Source organism: Dasypus novemcinctus, chromosome 16 (assembly GCF_030445035.2).
Source record: "Dasypus novemcinctus isolate mDasNov1 chromosome 16, mDasNov1.1.hap2, whole genome shotgun sequence".
Lineage (NCBI taxonomy): Eukaryota > Metazoa > Chordata > Mammalia > Cingulata > Dasypodidae > Dasypus > Dasypus novemcinctus.
In genome coordinates this window covers 96,157,774-96,182,587 of record NC_080688.1, presented here as the reverse complement: position 1 = coordinate 96,182,587, position 24,814 = coordinate 96,157,774, and the positions used below count along the sequence as shown (strand labels likewise).

At 50.7% G+C, this 24,814-nt stretch overlaps 1 protein-coding gene across 7 annotated transcripts in view; it reads right to left on the bottom strand.

Annotated features, from left to right (window-relative positions):
- The window catches only part of ATP9B (ATPase phospholipid transporting 9B (putative)), a 359,772-nt gene that overhangs the window by 20,803 nt on the left and 314,155 nt on the right, over positions 1 to 24,814 (bottom strand). For 4 of the 7 annotated variants that reach the window (XM_071208595.1, XM_071208596.1, XM_071208599.1 and 1 more), the window contains 10 exons: positions 22,652 to 22,813; positions 22,035 to 22,127; positions 18,543 to 18,626; positions 18,086 to 18,256; positions 14,549 to 14,647; positions 12,743 to 12,832; positions 6,952 to 7,186; positions 6,752 to 6,816; positions 5,469 to 5,624; positions 5,192 to 5,256 (listed from right to left, as the gene is read on the bottom strand). In XM_071208595.1, the coding sequence (XP_071064696.1) occupies positions 5,192 to 5,256; positions 5,469 to 5,624; positions 6,752 to 6,816; positions 6,952 to 7,186; positions 12,743 to 12,832; positions 14,549 to 14,647; positions 18,086 to 18,256; positions 18,543 to 18,626; positions 22,035 to 22,127; positions 22,652 to 22,813 (1,220 nt within the window). The remainder of the gene's footprint in view (positions 1 to 5,191; positions 5,257 to 5,468; positions 5,625 to 6,751; positions 6,817 to 6,951; positions 7,187 to 12,742; positions 12,833 to 14,548; positions 14,648 to 18,085; positions 18,257 to 18,542; positions 18,627 to 22,034; positions 22,128 to 22,651; positions 22,814 to 24,814) is intronic. The other 3 variants (XM_058277921.1, XM_058277922.1, XM_071208598.1) reach the window with 1 other exon arrangement.

The following is a 24,814-nucleotide window of genomic DNA, read 5'->3' as shown; positions in this document are numbered from 1 at the left end:
CCAGCTGCTAAAACAAAGAGCATGCAATGGGCTGGCCTAACAACAGGAATTCACAGGCTCCTGGCTTCAGGGCTGGAAGCAGCCTCCTCCCGGGCTGGAGTCTTCTGGCCGGCTACCTTGGGGCTCCCTGGCTTTTCTATCGCATGGCGATGCGCATGGCGGTGGCTCCTCCCTGCTCCTCTGGGTTCCGCTGAACCGTGGCTTCTGGCTGCAGCCAGTAGTTCTCTCTCCACCTGGCTTTCACTTTGTGCAAAAAGGACTCCAGTAACCTGATTCAGCAGGGCCATGCCTCAACCAAGTGACATCTTGAAGAGAGTTTTCTTGCAGTGGGCCCTGCACACAGAATGCAGACCAAGAGCAGGAGCACGTGCAAACTGTAGAGCACAGGTCAATCCACCACATTCCCTGCCGCACAGTCTGTGCAATAATTATTTCATCAATTGCTTTCAAGTAGTACTGAATTTGCACAATACTAATTATACCTTGGGTTTGTACAGTGCATTTCTTCCTTGGAGTTCAGAGAAAAATATTGCTATTTTTACTTTCACATTTAAAAAATTATGGATTTGAAACATTCAAAGGAAAGCATAAGCAACAATTTGTCATTATTCCTTAAATAATAATTTCCGAAGTTAAAGAAATTACAGCTGAAGGTGCCTCATGTGATACCTATTCTCTGCCATACAAACACCTCTTATTTCTAAGGTTCATTTTTATTGGTTTGTCTGAGTAAGGCATCACGTAAATGAGGTTTTTGTCATTTTCTTGAGCATTAGAACCCTGACTTTAGTAGGTGGGAGGATTGGAGAGTAGATGCTTTAAAGTTAAGCCTCTTTGACAATAAATAACAAAATCACTTTTGTCCTCACCTGGAAAGAATTGAGTAGGAAACAAGGTGATGTTTTGAAAATTAAAATATAACCCGACCAACTTAATGTCCTACTGTGAGAGAAAAACGAGTTCTAGAAACTACAGGACAACGGACAGAATTTAATTCTACAGATTCCATGGTTTTCATCCTCATCATTTCCATCCAGTATTTGAGAGTAGTTGACCCAGATCAGGCCTTATTTGGATTACTCCTTACTTTCCTGAAGTGAAAAAAGGTGGAAGCAAAGGGGCAGGATGCATGTACTCAGAAATCAGTGGCTTCCTGACCCTGGAGCAGACACGAGGAGAGTAACCATTATCCCAAGACATGGGTGTGCTGGTGATTCCTTGCAGTCCCCAAATAGTGGTCCTATAAGACGTCATGCCTTCCCTCCAGAAAAAGAATTCCTTGGGGAAACACTGTATATTCTATATTCTAGCCTCTTTCAAAGTTTGCAATGCATATTAGCAAATTAATAGTTCTAAGAAACTCCTGCTAAAGAAACCTATTCAACATTGTTGAGCCAAACTTTTTGTTGCATAACACCCTCTAACATCTCATGAAACTCATTCAGCAACTTAGCTTTGGGGCTGGCATTCTAAACTGGTAATGAGGCCTTATGAACGACTAGCCAGATGGGTGTTGCCAAGCAGTAACGTCGCACTGCAAGGGCCACCCCTGCGAGGGAGGCATTCACTCTATGTCCACGCTAGTGACCTAGAGAGCTCACGAATGTGCTTGCTGAAATTACTAGATGCCATCTAGCAATACCATGTCAAGATTAAGGGACGGTATGAGGAACTGAATGCATGCAAGGATTTACCCTAAGTTCTTAGCTATTTTATTCAAAATTATTTAAAAAAAAAAACCTTAAAATAGGCCCCTGGTCCCAGAATATTTTAAAAGATAAACTAAGTTGGAGAGAGGATTTTGATGCATGGAAATGAACACTGTGAAAATGTGAATGTGAAGGGAAGTGGCCTCAAAGCCAGATGAGTCAGCAGAAGGCCAGTGCCTGCGGGGAGAAGCACAGGAGACCATTACTTTACTCGAGAAGCTGGGTGTACGGCACAACACAGACCGCCCTAAGGAAAAGGCAGGGAACGTGCCATGTGGAATCCATAACATCCGGAGCACATCTCTAATCTAACAACTCACTCATCTGGAACTTGAGAAGGGCCAACACATTTTCTCTGAGGGAAGGATATAGTTGTATTTTCACAAGGATTGAACCAGTTGAAAAACCAAGTAACACATAAAAGAAAGGGCAGGCAGAGCTCAAACAAATGATCTCTCTAAGAGAACATGGAGCTGCCAAGAGCTAATTTAACCCCATTCACCTCCTGGACTAGTGGCCACTTACCAAGGAGGGGAAACAAGAAGACCGAGATGACTGGCTACAGGAGACAGCAGCACGGCTGAGACTGACTATTTATAAACCAAATGAAAACCAGAAGGGCTAAAGCTCTGAGTACTTCTCAAGACCCCAACCATCCCTGCAAGAGTGGACCACCCTTCTCAGAATAGCACTTTTCTCCTCCTCAGGAAAGTACCATCCTTCTCTTTAGAAGAAAGAACACTTCTTACTTTTCCTCTTCAGGAGACATGATCCTCCTCCTCCTCCTCAGGAGAGACCATCCTTCTACATCAAAGTACCACATTTCTCTTCCTCAGGAGAAGACCACCCATCTCCTCAGAAGAGACCACCCTTCTCAGTAGACACCACCATTCTCCTCCTCAGGAGGAGACCACCTGTCTCCTTAGAAGAGACCACCCTTCTCAGAAGACACCACCATTCTCCTCAGGAGAAGACCACCCTTTTACTCAAGAGAGGACCACACTTTTCCTCCAGACAACCCAACTTGTCCTCAGGAGAGGACCACCCTTTTAAGGAGAGGGCCATGCTTCTCCTCAAAGGAAGAAACTTCTTCTCCTCAAAGAGAACACTGTTCGCCTCCTCAGGAGAGACAACCCTTCTCACCTCTTCTCCTCAGAAGAGGACCACCTTGTCCTCAAAGGAGAACCAACCTTCTTCTCCTTGAAAAAACAATCATCTCCTCCTCAAGAGAGATCACCCTTCTCAGGAGAGGATCATTGTTCTCAGAGGAGACCACCCTTCTCTGCAAATGAGGACTACCCTTCTGTTCAGGATAGAACCCCCCTCTCCTCAGAAGGCATCACGCTTCTCTTCCTCAGGAAGGATCACCAATCCCGTCTTCAGGAGAGGACCACACTTTTTTCTAGAAAACAATTCAATCTCTCAGGAATGAATTACTCTGACTCTAGATCTCACACTTATACTTCCTCATCTTAAAAATATCCTCCCATCAAAATACACTCTCTTCTAGCTACTGCCCTATCCCATACTTTTCACAGCCAAACTCAGTGTTTATATATACTGCTTGTAATCTTTACCTTTTCTAGCTTTGACTTACTGCACCTAGCTTCTGCTCAAATCATTCATTGCAATAACCTTTCTGTTGCTAAATTACATGGACACTTTCAGTCTTTGTCTTACTTGACTTAGCTGAAGCACTAAATATGGAGATTGCTACCTATTTCTGGAAACTTCTTTTCTCCTGGCTTCCATCACATCACTTGACTGGACTTTCCCCTACACAGCCTCAATCCTTTACATCTCCTAAATGAGCCCCCTTTTCCTGCCTGCCCTTAGAGTTGCAGGCTCCTTCTCTCCTCACTGTTGATACTCTGTGTGACTTGCTAATCATTCACTCGTCAATTCAATCAGCAAGTGTGTACTGCAGGTCTCTCATATGTGACAGACCCTGGTAGGGACTGAGGTCACAAGAGAAGATGCTGCCTGACCCCAGAAAGCGTACAGTGTAAGGAGCTCAGGGAAGGGGACCCCTAATCACGTGGAGTTAAAGGATGGACAAGAGGTCCTGGGGTGGGGGGGGGTGAGGGGAAGGCTTCCTGGCAAAAGTCCATCTAAGTTGTAACGAGTAGCTGTGCGGGTTACGGCTGCAGGTGTGAAGGCCAGGCTGAGAGAAAACCTGCGCCCTGGAGAACGGGGCCGCAGTTCACCATGGCTACTGTGGGAAAACAGGTAGCCAAGTCCTGGGTTCAGCTTATGGCAGTGAGAGAAGTGAAAACAGCCTGGACTTCTGAACACCGATGCATCTCTGGCTGCCTCTGACTTGGGGAAGCGGGTGACTTCGGGGTAGCCACCACATTTAACAGAAACTACTCGAGTGTACACCCCGCTAGTCCTCTGTGTTTCTGCTACAATATGAGGAATTTGGGGGATTCAGACAGCTGTCAAATGAGATGGCAAGTAACGTCGCCACGGGGTGACTCTGCATGTTTGTTTCCAAACCAACCCAGATGCTCTAGGAGGAAGGAGGACTGGCCTCCGGCCTAGAGGTCAGGGGAGCAGCGCGCAGGGCCAGCTCGCCGGAAGGCCTGGCCTGGGCCTCGCCACTCCCTCCTGAGGCCTGTGGCCTCAGGCGCGTTTCCGCCTCTGTCAAATGGCGGTGATGCTCACGCCCTTCCCAGGGCTGGCGAGGGGCTGCGTGAGCCGGGCGCGCCGTAAACGCCCTTCCCGGACGGCGCTGGTGGGCGGAGCGCAGGCAGCCGCCGGGGGGCTAGGAGGGAGACTGCGCAGAGCACTGCCACCTCCCCCGGGGCCCGCGCTGGTTCTAATTCTAGGTGCGATGGAAGGACGGGGAAGGGGATGACCCAGTGTGCTCCGTTTCAACAGCAAATGTCTGCAGCTCTCACCGCAGGCCCCGCCCGGCGCGCTGCGCGTGGGCTTTTCTCAGGCATCTGGGAGGATGTCTTTGAAAACGAGACTTCATTATTCCCAAGGGAGAGGGGCTTCCGGGGTCTGTCTGGACATGTCCCGTCACACCCGGTCCTTCCGTTACTGGTGGGCAGCCCTGCCGCCCCCACCCCAGCTCAGCCATGCCCACACTGGCAGAGAAGCCAGCCCCCACGCGGCTGCGCAGCTGCAGGCCTGCCTGCGTGCACCGCTGCTGACGACAGCGTCTGTGGCAGTTCCGCCCCTTTGCTAGTCTCCTTTTCATTATGCCACACGACCCTATAAAAATCTCTGATCCCACACAGTTTCTTGACACAAATTATGGCTTCCCCATGAAAACAGAAAACGATATGGGAGAACACACAGGTGTCATCTTGAATTCGCCCCAGCAAAATATTTGTTTTTCACATCAATATTATTCATTCCAAACACTGATCATTTCAGGATTTAATCAGAAAGATTATTACATATGTATTTTTCAAAATAAAAGCTCTCCATAAATGGTGCTACCATGAACCCTAAGTGCAGAGTCAACTTACCCTACCATCAGGAACCCCTGGTACAAAGGAACAGATGCAAAGTAGAAGACCGAAGAAAACACAGCCTTAAAGAGAACACGACAAATAAAACAACACTGTTAGTCGCACTTACAGCATCCTTCAAGCAGGCTTCTCAGAGTGCCTTATCATTAAAATCTAATTAAAATACAATTACATCAAATAAACCAGAGCAGGGACACTCTTCTGAAACGCTCAGAATCTTTCCCACGTGCCGCAGCCCTTTGTGGGTTTCCTGAGCACGAAGAGGCCCCGATACCTGCATGGTGGAGATAATAAGGCCCCTGTGCAGGACAAACTGGCCGAGCGCAGCTGATCTTTTGTAGCTGTTTCTTCCATGTACCATTAGCAACCTGCCAATGTGTTTAAACTGCGTGATAGAAAAATCTGCCGCCAGCGAGGCTTGCTTTCCCTCCTATAATGGAAACAAAAAAGTACCTTTTCAAAACACTGTATACTTAAAAAAAACACATTTCCGAAAACGGGTTTTTAGAATGCAAACTACATTAAAAGAAGACTGAAGCTGCTTCTCTGCCACTCTGAGATCCCGTTCATCGGCAGGGATGCTTTACACTGGTGTGCCGGACAGCCGCGTGCCACGCTCATGGGACGGGGCAGGCCGAGCGTGACAGTGCTGGACTTTCAGGTGAAAGGGGCGCGCCAAGTGTCAAGAGCTGGCTTCAGCAGCCCACGGCCTACGCAAGGAACTTCAGAGGGCAGCACTCAGCCTGGCCTCAGACCTGCCCTCTGTGCTCCTGGCTCTCCTTGAGCTGATTTCTCTAAACTTTGGTTAGTTCATATGTATTTTTAAACAAAACCCAAAGTTGCTAAAAGCCAAGTGAGATAATCCATGAGAAGGCACTTTAAATGCTGCAAGCTGTTACATATACGTAAGGTATTAAAAAATAAGGTAGCCAAAGGACAAAGGCCATACTAAGTACGATTAATTTTGCAGGTGTCCCTGACACATTTCCACTTCAGTGAATGGAAGGGAAGAACCAGAGCATAGCTGGGACTAGCGCAGAAGCAAAGGTAAAAGCCAGCTGACGCGGAAGTGGCAGTGGCTCCGTCAGCTGGGCTCCCTTCTACCATATGGGAGGCCCTGGGTTCACGTCCGGGGGCCTCCTTAGGGAGACAAGCAGGCACAGAAAAAACGCGCAGCGAATGTACACAGAGAACAGACAGCAAAGAAAACAAGCCGCCAGGAGGGGGGGATAAATAAATAAATAAATCTTTAAAAAAAGGAAAAAAGAAGGCAAGCTGGCAGTCGTCAGGCGGCAGCCGTGAAAACCGGCATCCGGGGACGGGACGCGCCGGCGGGCCTCGGCGGGGAGGGCCACGCGGCGAGAGCCTGGCTGCCGGGCGGGCCGTGGGAGGAGGGACTGGGCTGAGCCCGTGGAGGGCGTCGGGGGCCGCACGCCGCACACCCGCTCTGCAGCCAAGGACACAGCGTGTCTCGGGAGGACGGCGGGTGGCCACAGCCCAGGCGGGAGGACACGGGGCCGGGGCGCGGCCGGGGCACGCAGGACAGGGTGCAGGCACCTTTCCTTCGATCCCAATCCCACAGTCTGCGGCCTGGATCATGCTGACGTCATTTCCTCCATCACCTGGAAGCACAGAAACCACGAATGAAAATAAGCTCACACACGGGTACCTGCTTTTCATTTTTGCTAACAGAGGCTGTTTTGAAAATTTCTGGTAATGCAGATGAAATCAACCTGGCTTTAGTGAGCAAACGCAACTTTGTCTGTGAGCGTCAAGGCACCAGATTCTCTTAAAATGCTCTGGCACGTTTCCGCGACGGGCGGCCCGGGGGCCGGGGTGGGGCTCACCGACGGCACAGGTGCGCCTGCCCGTGTGCTGCTGCAGCAGCCGGACGACGCGGGCCTTCTGCGTGGGGGAGCAGCGGCAGCACACGACTGCGGGGCACTGGCGCACCAGCTCCAGCAGCTCGAGCTCGTAGTACCGCAGGCAGACCTGGAAAACAGCGCGCGGCCTTTCACTGCAGCCCCCGCTGCAGAGCAAGGTCTGCTCCACTCGGAAAGAACAAGACTGTGGGGACACACCAGAGGCTTTTTCCCAATCATGAGACGTTATCTGACTTCGTGCGCCTCGATTACCAAGCCCCTCCCCCCAATTCCAAGGACAACTGGAGGTCCCGGAGGTGCAGCGATCGCGCTGGCTGGAGAGGCAGGGGCAGGGGGCGCAGGGTCAGGATGAGAGGGGCGCCTGGTGCCCTGGAGGGGCAGGCCTGGCATGTGGGGAGACCCGGAGGCCGGCCTGGCTCGAGCGGACGGGACAGAGGCCGGCCTGGGTGGCGGGACGCCCCGTGAGCTGCGGGAGGGCCGAGGCCCAGAGTGCGCGGGGACTGGGAAGACCCAGGTGTTTCCGGAGGCCGCTGCTCGGCTGCCGCTGTGACAAGCGCTCCAGGTCAGCCTGCACTTTCCCGGAGATGATGTCAAGCCCACCTTCTGAGTAGCTGACTAATAAAGATCTCTCAATACAAAATACCGACGCGCCAGGTGTTTGCCAAGGAGATATGATCCATTCCTATTCACAGTCTTGGTTGGGAAAAGAAAAACCTGTGAAAGGGCTATCTGAGGAGATGGGCACCACTCACTCGCACCCTAAGATCCACCCTAGAATGTTCGCCATCAGACGTGGCTTCCAGCACTGTGAACAAAACACACCGCCCCGCGCATCCCCTGAAGGAAGACGCCGGTCTGTTTTTCGATAAGTCAGCTGTGGACTGCGCAGACACGAGCAGCACATGGCACGTCTTCCTGAGGAGGCCTGCGGAAAAGCGGCCTCTTCAGCAGCGGCACCGGGGCGAGCTGCGCGCGGGCGCAGAGCTGCTCCTCCTGCTGTGTCCTCTCCTTTCAGCCTTCATTTCTCTGGCTGCGGGGAACTGCAATGCCATGCTTGCGCCGCCGCCGGGAGCCGCGTGAAGCTCCACGGCACTCATCCTTGCACAGCAGCCCTCATAGCTTTGCCCTGTCTCACTTAACCTATTTTTTATCCTGTATGTCACATACACGTCTTAACCCTTTTTGGAGCCTGTCAGAACACAAGAAGGTAAAATAAAGGCCACCAACACACGGCTCCCCTGGGAGCAGAGCCCAGGCTCACTTGCTGCCTTCAGGATGCACGGCCTGCCACTCCCCCCGGGCTGCAGCACCTACCAGAGAACTGACGCCAACGTCGACCTGAGGCCGTGCAGCAGAGCTCCAAAACGTACTCACCAGATGCAGTGAATGTGCCACAATGACGAAGAGGTTGCTGTGGAAGGAGTGGGGTGGGTGGCGTATATGGGGACCTCATATTTTTTCATGTAACATTTTTTGTGATCTATGTATCTTTAAAAAAAAGACACACACACACACAAAAAAAACTAAAAAAAAAAGTATTTTGCTACCAGATGGGAGATCTATGGCCCATACTTGCAAGGTCTAATTTAGACCCATAAAACATATCCTTAAATTAAAACAGATCCAAGTTCAGCAAAGAAGATGAGTATGCATCCTTGTCTCTGAGAGCCTGCTTACCCAGTGATGGAGAACTTAAAACACACAAACACACATGTACGCCACAGTGCAGAGCATGGAAAGAGGTAGGAGATTTCAAGAATTTCTAGAAGACAAAGACAGAGCATGAAGACAGACAAAACATGAGAAGAAAGCTGCAGCTTAAAAGAACCAGTACGGGTGAACTGCAGACAAGGTTTAATGGAATTTGCCCATCTAAAATGTGGGAAGGATAGAAAAGGAGGAGATAAGCTAAATTTCCACATTTATGAGAGCTATGCAGGCATGTTATCTAGACTAATAGGAGTAGCCACTGGAAGACCTAAGCAGAAAGGCTAAGAGAGCTGGCTTCTGAGGAGTAAGACTGGGGGAAGGTAAGGCTTCTCGACTGTTGACCGGCTGCTACATGCATGTATTTTTTTGGATAGCAAACAAATTGATTAATAATACGCTCAGAAAAGACAACAGATTTAACACAAGCAACTTCTTTTGGCTCCTTCCCTAAATTCCATTAATTCAATTGTAAAGAGCTTTTAAGAAAAGGTACAAACTGTAAGGATAGGGCCAATGGAGAAGAGAAATTAGCAACAAATTTTGGGACCTGGACCATAGACAGGTAAGTGCTAAGTGACTGGCTGATCTTATGAATTCTTTTAATTCGACAATGAAGAAAACACTCAGATACTAATGTTTTCAAATAACTCTGGAAGTGAGGATGAAGAGAGAGATTAGTATAAGTCACATTGGCTGGAAATAAGTTTAAAAAGTAGACAGATCCTAAATGCCTTTCCTCTAGGCAATGTTGGCCATTGTACTCTCCCACCCTGGCAAAAGATTAGATGTTTTTCGTCTGTAGAGGGTACACCTTAATAAAATGGTTAGAAAATAAAGTGACAAGAAGGAAGGTAGGGAAGAAAAGTTACAAAAATGATAGCAACCATTCAGAAGGTCCAATACCAGTCTAGAAAGAGAAAATGGAAAAAACAAAACAGAAGTAAGGACATCATTCATGATTCTGTCCCCCTAGATCCGAAAGGTCTATTTTTTATGGAAACAAACCCATTTCAAGGCACATTAATGGGACACTTCAGAACACTGGGGGAAAAGAGCTTCCAGAAAGAAAAGGAAAAACAAAATAAAACCCACACAAAGCATCCAGAATCAGATGGGTCTCAGCAGTAAAACTGGGTGGTAGATGGCAATGGAGAAATAACTTTAAAATTCCGAAGGAAAATTACTTGCAACCTAGAATTTTATATCCAGCCAAACTGTCACTCAATTATGAGAATAGAATAAAGACATTTCATTCCTTTGTAACATCTCAAAAAATTAATCTCCTGTGAACCTCTTTTCAGGAAGCTAACGGAGGATGTGCGCCACAAAAATGAGGGCTCAAATGAAGACAGCAGAAGAAACGGGATGCAGCAAAGAGGAAATTCAACAAAGGAGAGGGACAGAAGTGGGCCCCAGGAAGGCGGGAGGCCCCGGCGCAGCAGCTGTGTCTAGCTCAAGTATGAGAAGGGCACATATTTGAAGTCTTGGTGAGAGACTTATTAAAAAAGATAAAGCTTACAGAAAACACGATGCATCTGAATTTTCTAACAGGAGACACAACTGGCAGAGGGCTTGAAGGTGAATTAATGATAAATGAAAAAACAAGACAATTATTAGTTCTAGGGAAAACGAAAGCTATGCAGGAAAAAAGGTATCACAGTATGCTACCTGGCTTAGCTGTACACAGTGTTTACACATTCATAATAATATGAACCACTGGAAATTGACCCATCTAAATTCTTGACTTAACTATACTGGGAGGATAAGAGCAAGGAAAGAGAAAGAAAACCTCTTTTTGCACAGCAAGAGGTAGATAAAAGTATCTGAACTTTAAAAAAGTCAAATAGTAGCTATATAAACATTGTTTAGACACTTGGAGACAAAGGCCAAAATACGAGACTAAAATGGACTTAGTGGTTATTGAGCGGAGGAGCTGGGAGATAAGGGGAAGGAAGAGGGCTCGGAGAGGAACGTGCCGACGTAAACATGCCTGTCTACGTGGGTAAAAACAAAGCTCTGCCGCGCAGACCCGTGGTAAATACAAATAACGCAACACAAGGGTGGGAAGAGTGCTCTCCGGGCTGAGAAACGGCAGGTGTGCCGTGGGTGTCGTCTCAGGGGGTGCTCTGGAGGGGAACGGAGCCCTCCCGGCCCACCTGTACTCTGATGACCCTGCACTGGAGGAAGGCACAGCCAGGGGCCTGCTGGGGAGGGGACGGGCCCCGGGGACAGGCGCAGCCTCCTCAATTGTCCCGCGGAGGCCACGGTGTCTGCCGCCTGACTCGCCGCTGTTTAGGCTCCACACAGTCTGTGGGCTTTTAAGTGTGAAAATCTTTTACTAGACTCATGGAATATCATGGAAATCATGGCGAGGAACTGTGCGTAACAGGAAACCATCCTTCCTCCTGCCCAAGTCTCGTCACTGGCGGTACAGAGCGTGCCGCTGTGAGCCACACCACGGCCTTCGGCGCTCACACCGTGGAGTTCAAGGAGAGCGAGAATGCCTCTGCCATGTCCCTGCCATGTCCCTGCTCTGCGATGGGAGTCCAAGCCCACCCCTGACAGCTGCTGGATGGAGGTCTTAGCGACTCATCTGACGAAAACGAGGACAAAGCGGCGTCCTGGGGCTCTGAGGCCCGGTCTCACAAACGTGTTCAGCTGCTGCCCGGCGTTTTGGGAAAGTTTGCTCTGGGGAAAGCTGGCCAGCAGGTGAGAAATCTGAGCTACCGTGCTCTGACCAAGTCCATACCAGGTGTGTGGACAGCTACGTGGGAAGAGAGATGACCTGATGGCTCCAGCTGCCCCGGCCCAGGTGAAAAAGAGACTTAGGGCACCCTGCCCTGGCCGATAGGATGTGGAGAAGCGGCGAAGCCCTAGCCGATAGTGCCAGCTTAGACCGGCCATCCTCACAGCGGCTGGCACCTCGGCGAGGGCCCAGCTGCTCCCGAGCTCTGCGCAGGTGCGCCCAGCTGCACTCACGAACAGACTCCACCTCGGGAGGGTAAAAAACTCAAGATCCTATTCTACTAATTTTTGCTTTTGAAATCACTTGATTCTGCAAAACTCATTCAATTTATTGTTGGCTATGATTTCTTGGCAATTTTTGTACATACTCAAGGATATTTGTGAAGTGAGAAAACACATTATTTACAAATGTAGCTAAATTTTTATAATCTTCGTGAAACGGACAGACTGTTCAAGTTCTGTAGATGAATAATTAAACAACTATTCACTACAACACTGTAACTGTCTTTTCATATTTTAAACCCAATTTTTATGTCAGGTCTGAAATCTTTTTACAGGCTCTTGAGGAGCTCCTAGGTCCCGCACGTGCCATCACGGTGCTGAACGGGTGAAACAGTCCTTCCTGGACGGGGGAACCTGCCCAGCTCGCTCCCTCGCCGTGCGTCCTGCTGGGCGCTTAAAGCAAGTGGCTCTGTGGCCAAGCAAGTCTGGGACACACTGGAAAAAGTAAGTTCAGCAGTTCTCTCTCCTACAGCCCCTCTTGGGACCTTTAAAATGTTCCGAGCTGCACATCACTCCGCAGAGGAGATACAGTGCGAGGGGGTCCCTGGCTCATTTGACCAGAGAAGCCTTTCCGGCTGCGCCCGGCAGCCTGCAGGACGGCTCGGCCCCACGGGGCGTCCTCCTGGAAACGCGGCCTGGATAAATTTAGACCAAGAACTGTGGGAACCACGGTCAGAGTGCCAAGGGAAGCGAACCTCTCAGCGGAGAACACGAGGCTGTGGGGAACTTTAACGACACAGACAGACCAACTTGTGAGATGTTCCGAGGAAATCACCACCCTGCCACTGCCGACACGTCATCGAGAGAAGACGACGATTGCGCGTCGCTTTGTACAAACAATTTATCCAAAGGAGGGACTGGCACGAGCGGCCCGGCGACCGCCCGGCCCCCCGCACAGAGGCGCTCCTGGGAGGCCCCGCCCACCTACCTCCAGAGAGTCCCCAGAGATGACCAGCGCAGAGTCCTGCCTCCGCCTCAGGGCGTTGAGCTCCAGGTGGGCCTCGCCCCTGCTCGCCACCTCCAGGAAGGAAAAGGGCCCGGTTAAAACCTCCTCTCGACCAGCGGCACCGCAAGCGGGCTCCCGTCAGGGGTCATGCCGAGGCCTTTCAGACAGACACCCAAAACTCGAGGGCGCTCAACACACCGAGCGCTGCAGGCGAAGCTCTCGCGACGTCCCCTGGGCCGCTGGGGATAGCACCTGCTGCACTGACAGGTTCACTGCATGAACTCTTTACCGGTTTCTGCAGCTCAAAGCAGGGCACGTACACTGCTAAGGGCAGGAAGAAGCCTGACATGGCCAGCAGCAGCACGTTCATGAAACTCAGAGGCAAGGGCGCCACGAGCTAAGGCTGCCTTTCCAGCTGGAAGGTGTTAGCAATATATTCCCTTAAGATAGGATGCGGTGACTGTGTGCGGCGAGCACCTAACAGGACGGCTGGCGGGGGCTTGGGGGGAGCAGCACCCCAGACCCCTGACACGCAGCGTGGTGGGCCCAGCCCCGGCAAGCCCCACTTAGAACATGAGACCGTGGAACCCCAGGAAGTGAGTCCCTCATTGTTACACTTCACACAAGAGACAGGACTGTCTAAAACGGAGGGTTCATTTAAAGGTGTCACTTTTCCTATATCAAGAGATTCAAAATACTTGTATAAAATTGCCTCCACTGTCTTGGCCATGGATTTCAACCTTTTCCATTAGTTCAAACAAACAAAATACTTGCATTTTATTTAGTATCTGAAGGCTTAAAGAATTTTAAAAGAGTAAAATGAAATCATAACCTTGAATGTCATCAACATCTCAGAAACCACTATCATTCCTGACATTCTTTCTGTAGAGATTTTAAGGTGGCATAAAAGTAGTGATATATTATAGCACTGTAATAAACTGAAAATTTCATGCTATCCAAATGACCAATCTCTGATTATCTTTAAATGTGTATATTTTGTTGTGAAAAATACAATTGTGGTGCTATAACACTGAAAAGTCAACAAAAATCAATCTGAAGTTTTACCAGAAGCATTAATAATTTAATTGCAAGTAGTAGTCTGCAGGGCCTCATCTGAGATTCTGATGCTTTGAAACAAGCTACATTTACATGTAAATTATGCTCAAATAATTGTTTCTGTAGGTGCGAGTGGCTCTTTCAGATCAGACACAGACACATAATGTCTGTTCACCCACCATCAATCAAGACCCAAGAAATTTTTATTTTTTGTTTGAGTTAAATTTAGTCATAACTAATACATACAGTAAACACATAAATTTAGATCTCTTCTATTAATTTTTTTGAGCTAATTAAGGAAAAGCATTTAATTTGAAAATGGTGGCAGACTACAAATTCATTCCTACTTTGCATTTTGAACTTGTTTCTCAAAGCAGCTTCTGGACAACCAGTGATGCATATAATTAATAGGAAATACAACTTTTATATGTACATTTTTAATAAGTTGAATAGAAAATTGTTGGAATAGGTCTAGTTAAATACATATTTGGTGTACTAAATAATATTAATAGTATAACAAAAATACCTTTGAATTTAGAGCTTGTTTTAGAAAAGCAGCTATCTATCCCATTTAATATAATAGAAATCCATTTTCAGTAACAGGTTTTTATGAACTGAGTAAGAAAGCAATTACGACGTCCCTCTTTTCTTACAGGCAGAGCACTCGGTCCCTGACGACGAGGCGCGTGCGCTCACAAGGCGCGGGAGGCGCAGGGCCGAGGCGCGACTCACCGGGCTGAACACGTGCAGTCCCTGCGTCCTGGACACCAGGTGGGAGCTCTTGGCGATGCAGGTGGCCGTCTCGAGCTTGTCGCCCGTGAGCATCCAGATCTACGAGGGAATTCGAGCAGTGAGTTTCGCACCCAGCTGCACGCCCCTCTCTTAGCAATGTCTCTACCCACTGGTCTCGCCAAAACATCAGGGCACAGGGCTGGGAGGACAGCCGAGGACCATCGCACAGCCGACGAGATCAGCTCTCTACACCGAAAAGAAAAGCCTGAGAGCCTTTCACGTCGGATGGGCAGGCTGGAGAGGAAGCTGCGACTTGGGCTTGGGAGGCAGAGGGCAGCTGCAAGCCTTTATTCCAACTGCTGCTTCTCAGCTGGAAACAGGTTCAAGTTCAGCAGTGGCCCCCAGTTAAGCTGAAGGCTGTCTATCCCAAACACAACATGTCAAGTAATACCACTTTTACATTAAAACAGACACGCACATATTGGTGTGCACATATATCCCTAGATTAAAGGGAGAGAGCAAATCATCAGGACATTTTATATAACAGCAAAAAACTTCCAATAACAGTCTTATTGTTGAATGATTTTTTCAGTTTTCTTATGTATCATATAGAAATATACATTTTTGGACACAGTAAACAGAAAATATTTATATATGATATCTGAGTATGTGCTTAAGCATAGTTTAAGTGTTCTCCATGTTGGAAAGATTTGTTCTTTTTATTTATTCTGCATACTTAATATTGATTTTACTGACCAACCTAACTGTGGATCAAAGGTTACGGCACATGAAAACATTGGGGACAATAATGCAAAAGAACAAGAATGACCACTGCTAACAAATCTATGTGCCCCTCAAGAAACCTGAGTGCAAGTCTGGTTGAAACTTTAAAAGTTTCAGGAGTATCTGACATCAGATTGCTACATCTTGTAAAAAATTAAAAGGATCTGTTTCTTTAGACAGAAAAATAAGCAACAAAACTCTGGAAGGTCTTTGTAGTTTAGCAAACAATGAATATAAATCTTCATACAAGAAACATTTATTATTTGGACATATTGATAATGTAACAAGCACAATTAAGAATACGTTACAATGTAATGAACAGGTCATAAGCTTCCAATTATATCCATAATTCTGACTATACATTGTATCAAGTATATGTAATTTAAAAGTTCTAAGTCTGAATTGCTCTCTCATCATTCTGAAACCCTATCTGAACAATTATTCTGACAATCAGATATAGCCTCATGATACATTTTCTAATGTTATCTTGGAAGATAAAATATATCTGATACTAAATCTCCATGACTGTTATTACTTTCACATCTGTCTTCTCCCATCCAGGCTGTAGCCACCTGCATAGCAAGAAATACATATTCTCTTTTCGTAGACATCATAATACATATTTTTAATTTGAAGTCCGGATTTGCTTTCTGACATTTTCCTACAGTTTTGTCTCTCTGGTCTAGCCATATAGAAATTTTCATTTTAAACTCAAGCTATATATTTTTTCTATTCATAAAAGTAAAAGGCCCAAATCTTTGAGGCAGTACTAAAATAAATATTGTCAATCACTTTGTAATTGAACTTCTAACTTCAGTGGAACATATCAGGTAAGAAAGCAGTTTCCTACAAAGTATTTAAAACTTATACCATAGACAAAGTGCTCCCCCCACATGAAAAGTGCAAATCAGTAAGAAAAAGACCAACAAAAGCAGGCCAATGGGTATGGATAGTAAGTACACAATCATGGAGTTCACAGGGCAAAGAAAAAACGAAGGACTCAAACATGTTAAAGAAGCTTAACCTCATTTATCATGAGAAATGCAAACTGAAATTTCAAGGAGATACAATGTTTCAACTTCCAAATTGCCGAAGATTAACCGGTTTGATATAATAAAGAAGCAGGAGTCCACACTGGCTCAGCCTACAGGGCAGGTGGAGGGTTTGTCCTACTGGCACCCTCCCTCCAGGGCACGGGATGCGGGGCTGGGTACAAGCTCATTCCACATTCCAGCAAGCACGTGTCTAAATCACCTATTAAAAAATGTTTTTAGTGGTTTATTTACTAGCTAAGCAACTGCTCACTGAATCCCCGAAGGAACGCCCAGTGGGGGCCTGAACGCAGATGGAATTCCTCAGAAGGGCTGCTCTGCCCGAAGCCTGGCCTGACCGGGCTCACGAGCCCCGAGCCCGGCACCCTCCGCTGCTCTCGTGTCTGTGCATGTGACTTCCCAGCACAGGAGCACAGGAGACTTCCAGGTCTCTCTTCCATTCTGATAAACTCAGGCAACTTTTTCTGGGAAGTAAGAGCGGGGAGCGCCCTTTTGTGTGAGGCAGGCACCTACAGAGCCCTTTACAGACACGCAAGTGAGACGAGACACCAGCTTCTCAACGTGGTAAATGTCACAAGAAGGGACCAAAAGACACTAGTCTTCAAGCTCCCCTGGGTCCTGACTTCTCCCAGACTCCCACTCTGCACGCGGCAGCAGGAAGCTCGAGGGCTGGGTTCAGGGTTTCGCTCGAGCTCGCGTTGTCGGCCTTCCCTGCTTCCCACAGGGCAATGCGTGCTGTTGGCACACCGCCAGCTCCGGAGAGGCTGTTGTCTCTTACAAGGACCCGCCACATAAATGACGCTAAAGCCGTGAGTTTTCACATGGAGGCAAAGCCCACGGCACGTGCCCCGTACGCTGAGGCCCCTCCTGAGAGGAGCGGAGACGCTGGGCCTGCGGGCCCAGGAAGCTGAGGAGGGGGTTCGGACTGTGCTCCATTTGGGCCTTCTGAATTTCTGAGAGTGAACGTAGTACTTCTCTTCTCTAAACACACGAATGAAGGAAATAAAGCAGGTTTCTGCATAATCCCACCTTCAGTATTTGGTTTTGTCAAAGGCAGTAAGATGTCAAGCATGAGATGAGACGGTCTTTAAGACAGTCCAGTTCAGGGCCCGGAGAACCCAAAGCCCACCCGGACCACCGCGCTGCGCTGCAGGCCACCCCCAGCCCACGGCGCACCCACCGCCAACACGCAGCGCCACGGGCCAGGGCGGCTGGAGCGCTCCGGGGGCTGGGGAGCTTCCAGGGACAGCTTTTGGTGGGGAGAGGGCAGGCCCCGCAGACTTCCAGTGTCCTTGGCCTTGAGTGCTGTTTGGCTGTGATGGGCAGAGAAGTGAGCACAGGGGAAGGGGCAGAAGAGCTGTGGCGCGGTGGGCATGTATCTGCAGTGACTCCGCAAACTGGGCGGGCGTCCCAGCCTACAGGAAGGGCCGTCCCGTGTGGGCCTCTGGAGAGGCAGGAAGCACCTGGCCACGGGAGGGGTGGTCTGTCCCCAGCGGGAGCGTGGGGTGGCTGAGGACGGCCTAGAGGCAGGGGTACGGCGTGTCGTGAGCACGCGGGCTGCGGCTACCCGGGTTCCGACGGTCCCAGAGAGGAGAAGTCACCAGCAGAGCCAAAAGCATCTCTGTCTGAAAACTCATCTCCAGGACCGCACGGAGCTTCCCGGTGCCAACGGCCATCAGAACCCGAGGCCAGGCAGCTCTACCTTGATGCCCGCGTTCCTCAGCATCTCCAGGGTCGGTCGCACATCAGCCTGCAGCTGGTCCTCCACGCCGGTGAGGCCCAGCAGCTCCATCTCTCTCTCCAGGCTCTCCACTACCGCGGCCACCTTGAGTGCTCGGTCATGCAGGCTGAGCTTGGCCTGGTTGTACCGGCTCTGAGATAACACAGAGGGACAGAGGCTGCGCCTCAGGACGAGCTCGGTGCAGACGAGCCTCCTGCGACCACCACGACCCACTGAGGCGCGAGCATGGGCAGCTCCACGCCACTCAAGCACGGAGGGGCTGGCGCGGGCAGGTGCCGGCGCTCAGGGGCCGTGAGAGCCGCCGACAGGGCGGAGCCACCGCGAGGTGCCCTGCGGCCCTGCGCCCGGTCGTGGCCGGCCTGGCTCCGGGCAGCACGGCAGGCCGGGGGGGGGCGCCTCAGCACAGGCCTGGGCCTACCTCAAAGTCCTGGTACTGCTCCTCCGTCAGACACTTCCTGGCCACGACGAGGGTGCGCAGTCCTTCCCGGGCCATGTTGCCACACTGGAAGACAGAAGCCGGTGCTGCAGCATACTTCGGCCAGCCGAGCACCCAGCGGGACCTGGGCTGGCTCGAGGGCATCGTCCCTGCGCGTCTGCTGCACCAACGGACCACCCGCTTGCGGCAGGCTGGCAGGCGCACACTGTGCCAAGAGGGGTGCGCCCCACAGACTTGATCTCATCTCCACTCACGGAAGAGAAACAGGGATGAACAGGGGGCGCTTATTTTACGTCAACATCGGCTGCTGCAATCACGCTGTTTTTACCTTTTGGGGACCCGCGAGCCGGCCTTGCCGCGGCACTGAAGCACAGCGTCGGGCCCGCGCTTCGATCTCCCCTCGAGCTAGCAAGAAAGGGGCTGTGAGAAAGGGGCACGGGCCGGAGCAGCCACGCACGGGAGACGGCCAGGGAGAGCGGGGCAGCAGGGCGCCTCCAGGCCAGGGCAGCACCCCGCAGCTCCTGCTGCTGTGCGCCTGGCGCTCAGGCTGGGCCTGCGCTTGGCTGAGGGGGTGAGGGCGTGGTCTGCCTGGGAGGCGGGTGCCTGCTCTGCAGCGCTGGACGGGGAGCCATGAGGGCTGCACCAGAGGAGGAAGAGGAGGTGCTAGCACCACCCTGATTCGAGAATGCCGCAGAATAATAAAAATACTGTTTTCACCTATTACTGGCAAAAATTTAAAAGCTTTATGTTGGTGGCAGGTAAAAAAACAGGCTGGTAACCCTGGTGCAATTGCCTTCAAGGGTAAATAACAGTTTCTCTCAAAATTTAAACTGCACACACCCCTTGAAGCAAGTTCTCCTGCCAGAAATTGCCCTGCACTCCCCAGGCCCACTGGGCACCACACAGTCGTGCACGGCACCTGCCTTGGATGTTTGCACGGGCACACGTACAGGGCAGGGGTGGCTGGACAGACAGCTGGGCAGACGGCAGAACGAGGCCGTGGCAGGGGACCTCCCTGCTTTGGGCAGCTGCAGTCACGAGGGCGTGCGAGGCCATGCCTAGCCAGGGCCTCCAGAGGGTGCCCCTGCCCGAGCAGAGAGAGGCCCGTTGAGAAGGCCTGCCTCACCCAGACCTCACGCAGGCTCCTGGGGTAGGGCTGGCACGGGCGGTGTGGGCAGACTGTGGGGCAGGCCAGGGGGCTGGGGGCCGGGCTCGGGCGAGGACACAGCCTGAGCTGGGAGGGGCAGGCGAGGGGGCCTGGGGCCATGGCCAGGGGCGAGGGCCTCGGGGAGGCCAAACCCCATACCGCCTGCCTGCCAGCGCCACGGGGGAGGCCTGAGCCTCAGACCTTCAAAGGCAGCACTTCAGAGAGCGATAAGTTTTCATAAAAACCAAGGAAAGGTCACACAGAGAACACTGACCCATACTGCCCCTGAACAAGGGGCGCCAGGAGCTCGTGGCCTGTGCACAACAGGGACGCCCAGGACACAACGTCCAGGCCGTGTGCACCGCAGCCAGGGCTCAGCTGCGAGACCACTGCCCAGGCCACTTCAAACCTGAGCTCCAGCATGTTTCGCCTCTTCGGCATTCCTGTTGCTAACCTAGAGAACTCACTGGAGACCACTCCCTTGACACAGGGAGGACGTGCCTTAGCCCAGCTCCCACCAAGTCCAGGGGCTCTGTGGGAAGACAAGGCAGGCAGTTGCCTGGGAAAGGTGGTGTGGGACACAGACCATGTCACAGACCACATTGTCATCATGACACACGGGCAGGGTGGCACGCTCTCTCTTTTTAATTAAAAACATTCTTTCCAATGTCACACCGGAAAACATCAGCTTGCTAAGGCCATCGTGCCTTTCGGCACATGCATGACAAGCCAAATCCATCAGCCACTGCTTTGCTCAGTGAGAAGGAAGCAGACCTGGTGAGCTCGGTCACGCCACACTGGGCTGACTGCTAACAGGACGCGGCGGCGCAGGGAAGCCAGGCGCTGGCCGCGCTGCACGCGCCCCGTGGCTGAGCACGGGCTACGGCACAGCGAGGGCCTGGATTCCAGGCCGGCAGAGGGAGGTGGCCCTTCGGGCCCGTCCAGGTGAGGGCTGCTGCGTCCTTTGGCTTGGAGAGGCAGAGCCAGCAGTACCCTGCGTTTTCACTGACGGGCAGTCATCTACGCACAGGACCCAAAGGGCAGACGCAGACGGCCACGGGGCCTGCGCCCGCCGGAGGAGCGCTGCGCCCACGGGAGGGAGGCTGCCCTCTTGTGCCTTCTGATTTTAATTACTTGCTTCACTGACAACATTTCTGGGGTCTGAATCCAAATTTGTGTTTAGAGGTGGGTAGGCAAATCACCCAGCTCCTATCCTCTCTAGAAAATTACTAGCTTAAGTTTGTTCACAGTCAATTTGCTTACGTTTCAGGTTTCTGCTATATGAGTAGAAGTTTTTTCATTTTAATTTGGAAAATAAAAATTTATTGTCAAGCATCTGACTTTGGGGACTCACTGTACACTAAAGTGAAAGGCTTTTGCACTGCAATAGTACTACAACAAGTTACTTTTTCACACATACAAAAACATCCGTGGTGGGTTGAAAAAATTCTCTGTGGAAAAAAAATACAATGCTGAGAAAATAAATGTACCTAGGATTTATAAGAAGTTACCTTTGTGAAAAGCAATCTGACATTATTTGTCTGTTGCAAGACATATACTGATTTGACCTTATAAGGCTAAATAAATTAAACAAGTATTTTACAATTAATTGCACATCATTATGACCAAAAGTAATTTTTATGATACTTTACTAGTTCTTCAGGGCGTTTAATGCGTTCCTGTCCCTGGTGAACCCAAAGTGCCCTGCGGGAGGCACGGCGGGAAGAGGGAGCCGCAGGACGCCAGGAGCTGCCGCCACGCCCAGAACGGCAGATTCCACTGCATATTAATATGGAAACTAAGAAACAGAGAAGATAATCTCATGAGCCTAACACAAACGTTAGTGGTTTTTAGAGAGAATTTGCTGAAATATAGGATGAAATGGCTAAATTTATATTTTTCTTTTTTAAAATAAATGCTATGAACAAATTAGCATATAATTTAGTCTACAAGATAAACATAATAAAAATTTAACCTTGTTTATATATTTGACATTATTTCAGAATTCTGTATTGAATGGTTACAATGCTTACTATTTTTCCCTATTATTTGCAATACAGTCTTCATAAGGAGCTACTTTTAAATAGCTACACAAAAATAATTTTTATATAATTAATTATATAATTAAACAGTACTCCCATCCTTGTTGGCATAGGAAACTGGGAAGATGTGTAATCATTTAAAATAATTTTATGGGAAAACAATGCCGTCTTTGGAAATCTATGTGTACCATGGTTTGAATTTTGGTAGCTCAGCCTACTCCAGGGACGCCAGTGGCCGTTCTCCCGCAGTGGCTGCGCGCCCCGAACATGCCCACGACCCCTTACCTCCTCCTCCAGCCAGTCGTTGTACTGCACGATGGGCGCCATCACCGCGTCGGCGCCTTTCAGGTAGAACGTGATCTCGGCAGTGGACTCATCCTGACACAAAGTGAAAGGGCGCAGGGTCATTCGGCCGCGTGCCCTGGCCCCCAGGACGTCCAGTTCTCATGGCCTGACCTCACGCTTCCCTGTTCAGCCAACTTATAAGACATGCTTTTGTCTGTTAAAAAGAAGCTAACAGGAGCAAATTTTAGCCATTTTATGGTCAGAAAACATTGTTACAGTCAACTCTTTGGCTTAGTATGCTGATAAAACAAAACAGCTTCAGCTCATTTCAAAAATGAATGAATGAATAGCACCCTTGATTTATTCTGCCTCACGAGGTGCAGGAGAGTTACTTTACATCCCCACCTTAGAGACACACTAGTTTCTCAGCTATAAATTAGTTTAGATTTTCTGAAAAACCGTCACAAGCTCATTGTACTTAAGAACGGGTAACTCCGACGCTGACTTTTCTTGGGCAAAACGTTTGTCAGCCGCCGCCTGTGGAGAGAGCGGGGGCCCCGCAGCCAGGCCAGCGCAGGTCGGCAGCCCCCGGGGAGCGCAGCCAGGCCGCCACCTGCCTTCACGATGATGCCCATCCGCTTGCTCTCGGACGTGAAGGGGAACGTCTGCAGCACGCAGTAGGTGAGCAGCTGCCCGCCGGGGGTCCGCAGCTGCATAGACGTCAGGTCCCTGCTCACCAGCGTGAGGCCGGCACTCTGTGTCCACTGCACCAGGGCGACCTGCAGGGAGCAAGGGGGGTCACTGTGTGCTCAACGGAGGGCTGGGGTCAACAGAGGGGGGCAGTGGAGGGCTGGGGGGCCGCGGGGGGCACTGGAGGGGGCAGCAGAGGGCTGGGGGATTCGCTTCATGGGGAAGACGGGTAGAAGCTTCACAGAAGCCAAACGACAGCCGGAGACCTGAAAGCTTACCAGACACGGCAAATGCAGGAACACCTGGCGCCGAGAAGTGCTTTAGTCGTGTCAAGTGGACACTTTCAAATAATATTTTGCAGATAAACAATATGCAATATGACAAAAAGTCCCTGACATTAGTTTTTAAAATAAAGATCGCTATTGACTATGGAGACAATCTAGATTTTAAAATCTAGAACAGAACAAAGACCCAGCAGTCTTGGAAGCAGGGGGATAAGCTGTGTGACTTCTCAAGGCAATTCCATTAAAGAGTAAACAACCTGAAGCTTTCATTTTTATCATGACTTTTTTTCCTAAATAAGAGACTCCTGTGACCAGTTAACTTTACAGTTAATGTTCTTACAGGTAATATTTAAAATTTAAAGGAGACAAAAGAGCAAAGCAAGCAGGCGGCCTGAGTGCCATGCACCCCACGAGCGCCGTCTCTGAGCCCTGCCGCCCCGCGGCGCAGAGACAACATGGCCCAGTGGCGTGTGGACCGCGGTGGCGCGTGGACCGAGGTGGCACACGGCCAGTGCCTAAAGTCAGAGCCAATCTTACATGTAACCACTTATTATGTAGTTCGCTGTTAAAATTTTAAAACCCTAAGCAGAATCATTTTAAAGATAACTTATGAATAGTACTTTTATGATAAGTGTTTTCTGAAAAATTGAAGTTTGTCTTTAAAAGCAATGTCCTATTACAAGTTAATTAGTTAAAACAAGGTTTACTGCTCTTGGTGACCGAGACAAGCAAGGGTCTGTCTGAAGAGCGTCCTATCGCCTCAGGGTCAAGACACCGAACACTGGAGCCTTCACCCGGGGGCTGCCGCGAGGCCCAGGGCGGGAAGGGGCCCTGGCTCCAAGCTCCCCGGCTGTCCCCTCGTCCTCAGCCCCCGCCTCCTCCTGGGGCCGGGAGCCCGCTGGACGGGCCATGGTCCCTCCCGCCCCACATCATCTTCCCCCAGCTCTCGCCCCATCTTGCCGGCCGGTTTGTGCACCTGCCCGTCTCCCCATGCCCTCCACGACCCGCCGCCGTCCCTGCACCCGCCCGCTTCTCCGGTGCTCTCCACCACAACCACACCACCCCTTTCGAGCAGCACTCCCTTTTTAAGCCCTTCCCCCGCTGCCTTGCTGCAGGGGGGGCGTGGGGGGCTTTCACAACCTGCCTGGAGACCCGTGGCCGCTGTGCCTGCCGGGCAGCACCCCATGGCCACACCCACCTCCCAGCACGTCCCAGGACAGCCAGCCCACCTGCGGAGCCTGCCGCTCCCCACAGGCACCCGCTCCCCTGGCTCCCCAGCTTCCCTGGACTCCCCCAGCGCCCTGGGCCCCCAGCTCCGCAGGCTGCCCCAGCGCCCCTAGCGCCCCGGCGCCACGGGCTCCCCTGCGCTTGCTTCAGGCCTTACCCAGGGCGTCACTTACTTCTTCGGAGACCTCCGTCACCTCCCTCAGACCCTGCAGTAATCACGCTCATGACGCTGCCTGTCCTTCCTTTGACCACCTGGGCCCTCGGCCACGTGGGAGGAAATGCTGACCATGGGTCAGAGGGCCCTGGCCGTGAGCATCCCCTCAACCTCTGGGGGTGCTGGAGACGAAGGCCGGACGTGCAGGGGTCAGCCATGTCCACGTGCCCGTGCGGGCAGCCCCTCCGCGTGGAGCAGGGCTGGTGCTGGAGGCCTCAGTGTGGCCCATACTCCACAGTGACACGGCGCCCAGCAGGCTGCATGGCCACCTCTCCTGGACTGGCCTCGGCCGGTGTTAGTCTGTATCCTTTCACTGTAATGAACCGTAATCCTGAGTCTAACCGCTTCCAGTGGCTTGAGTCCTT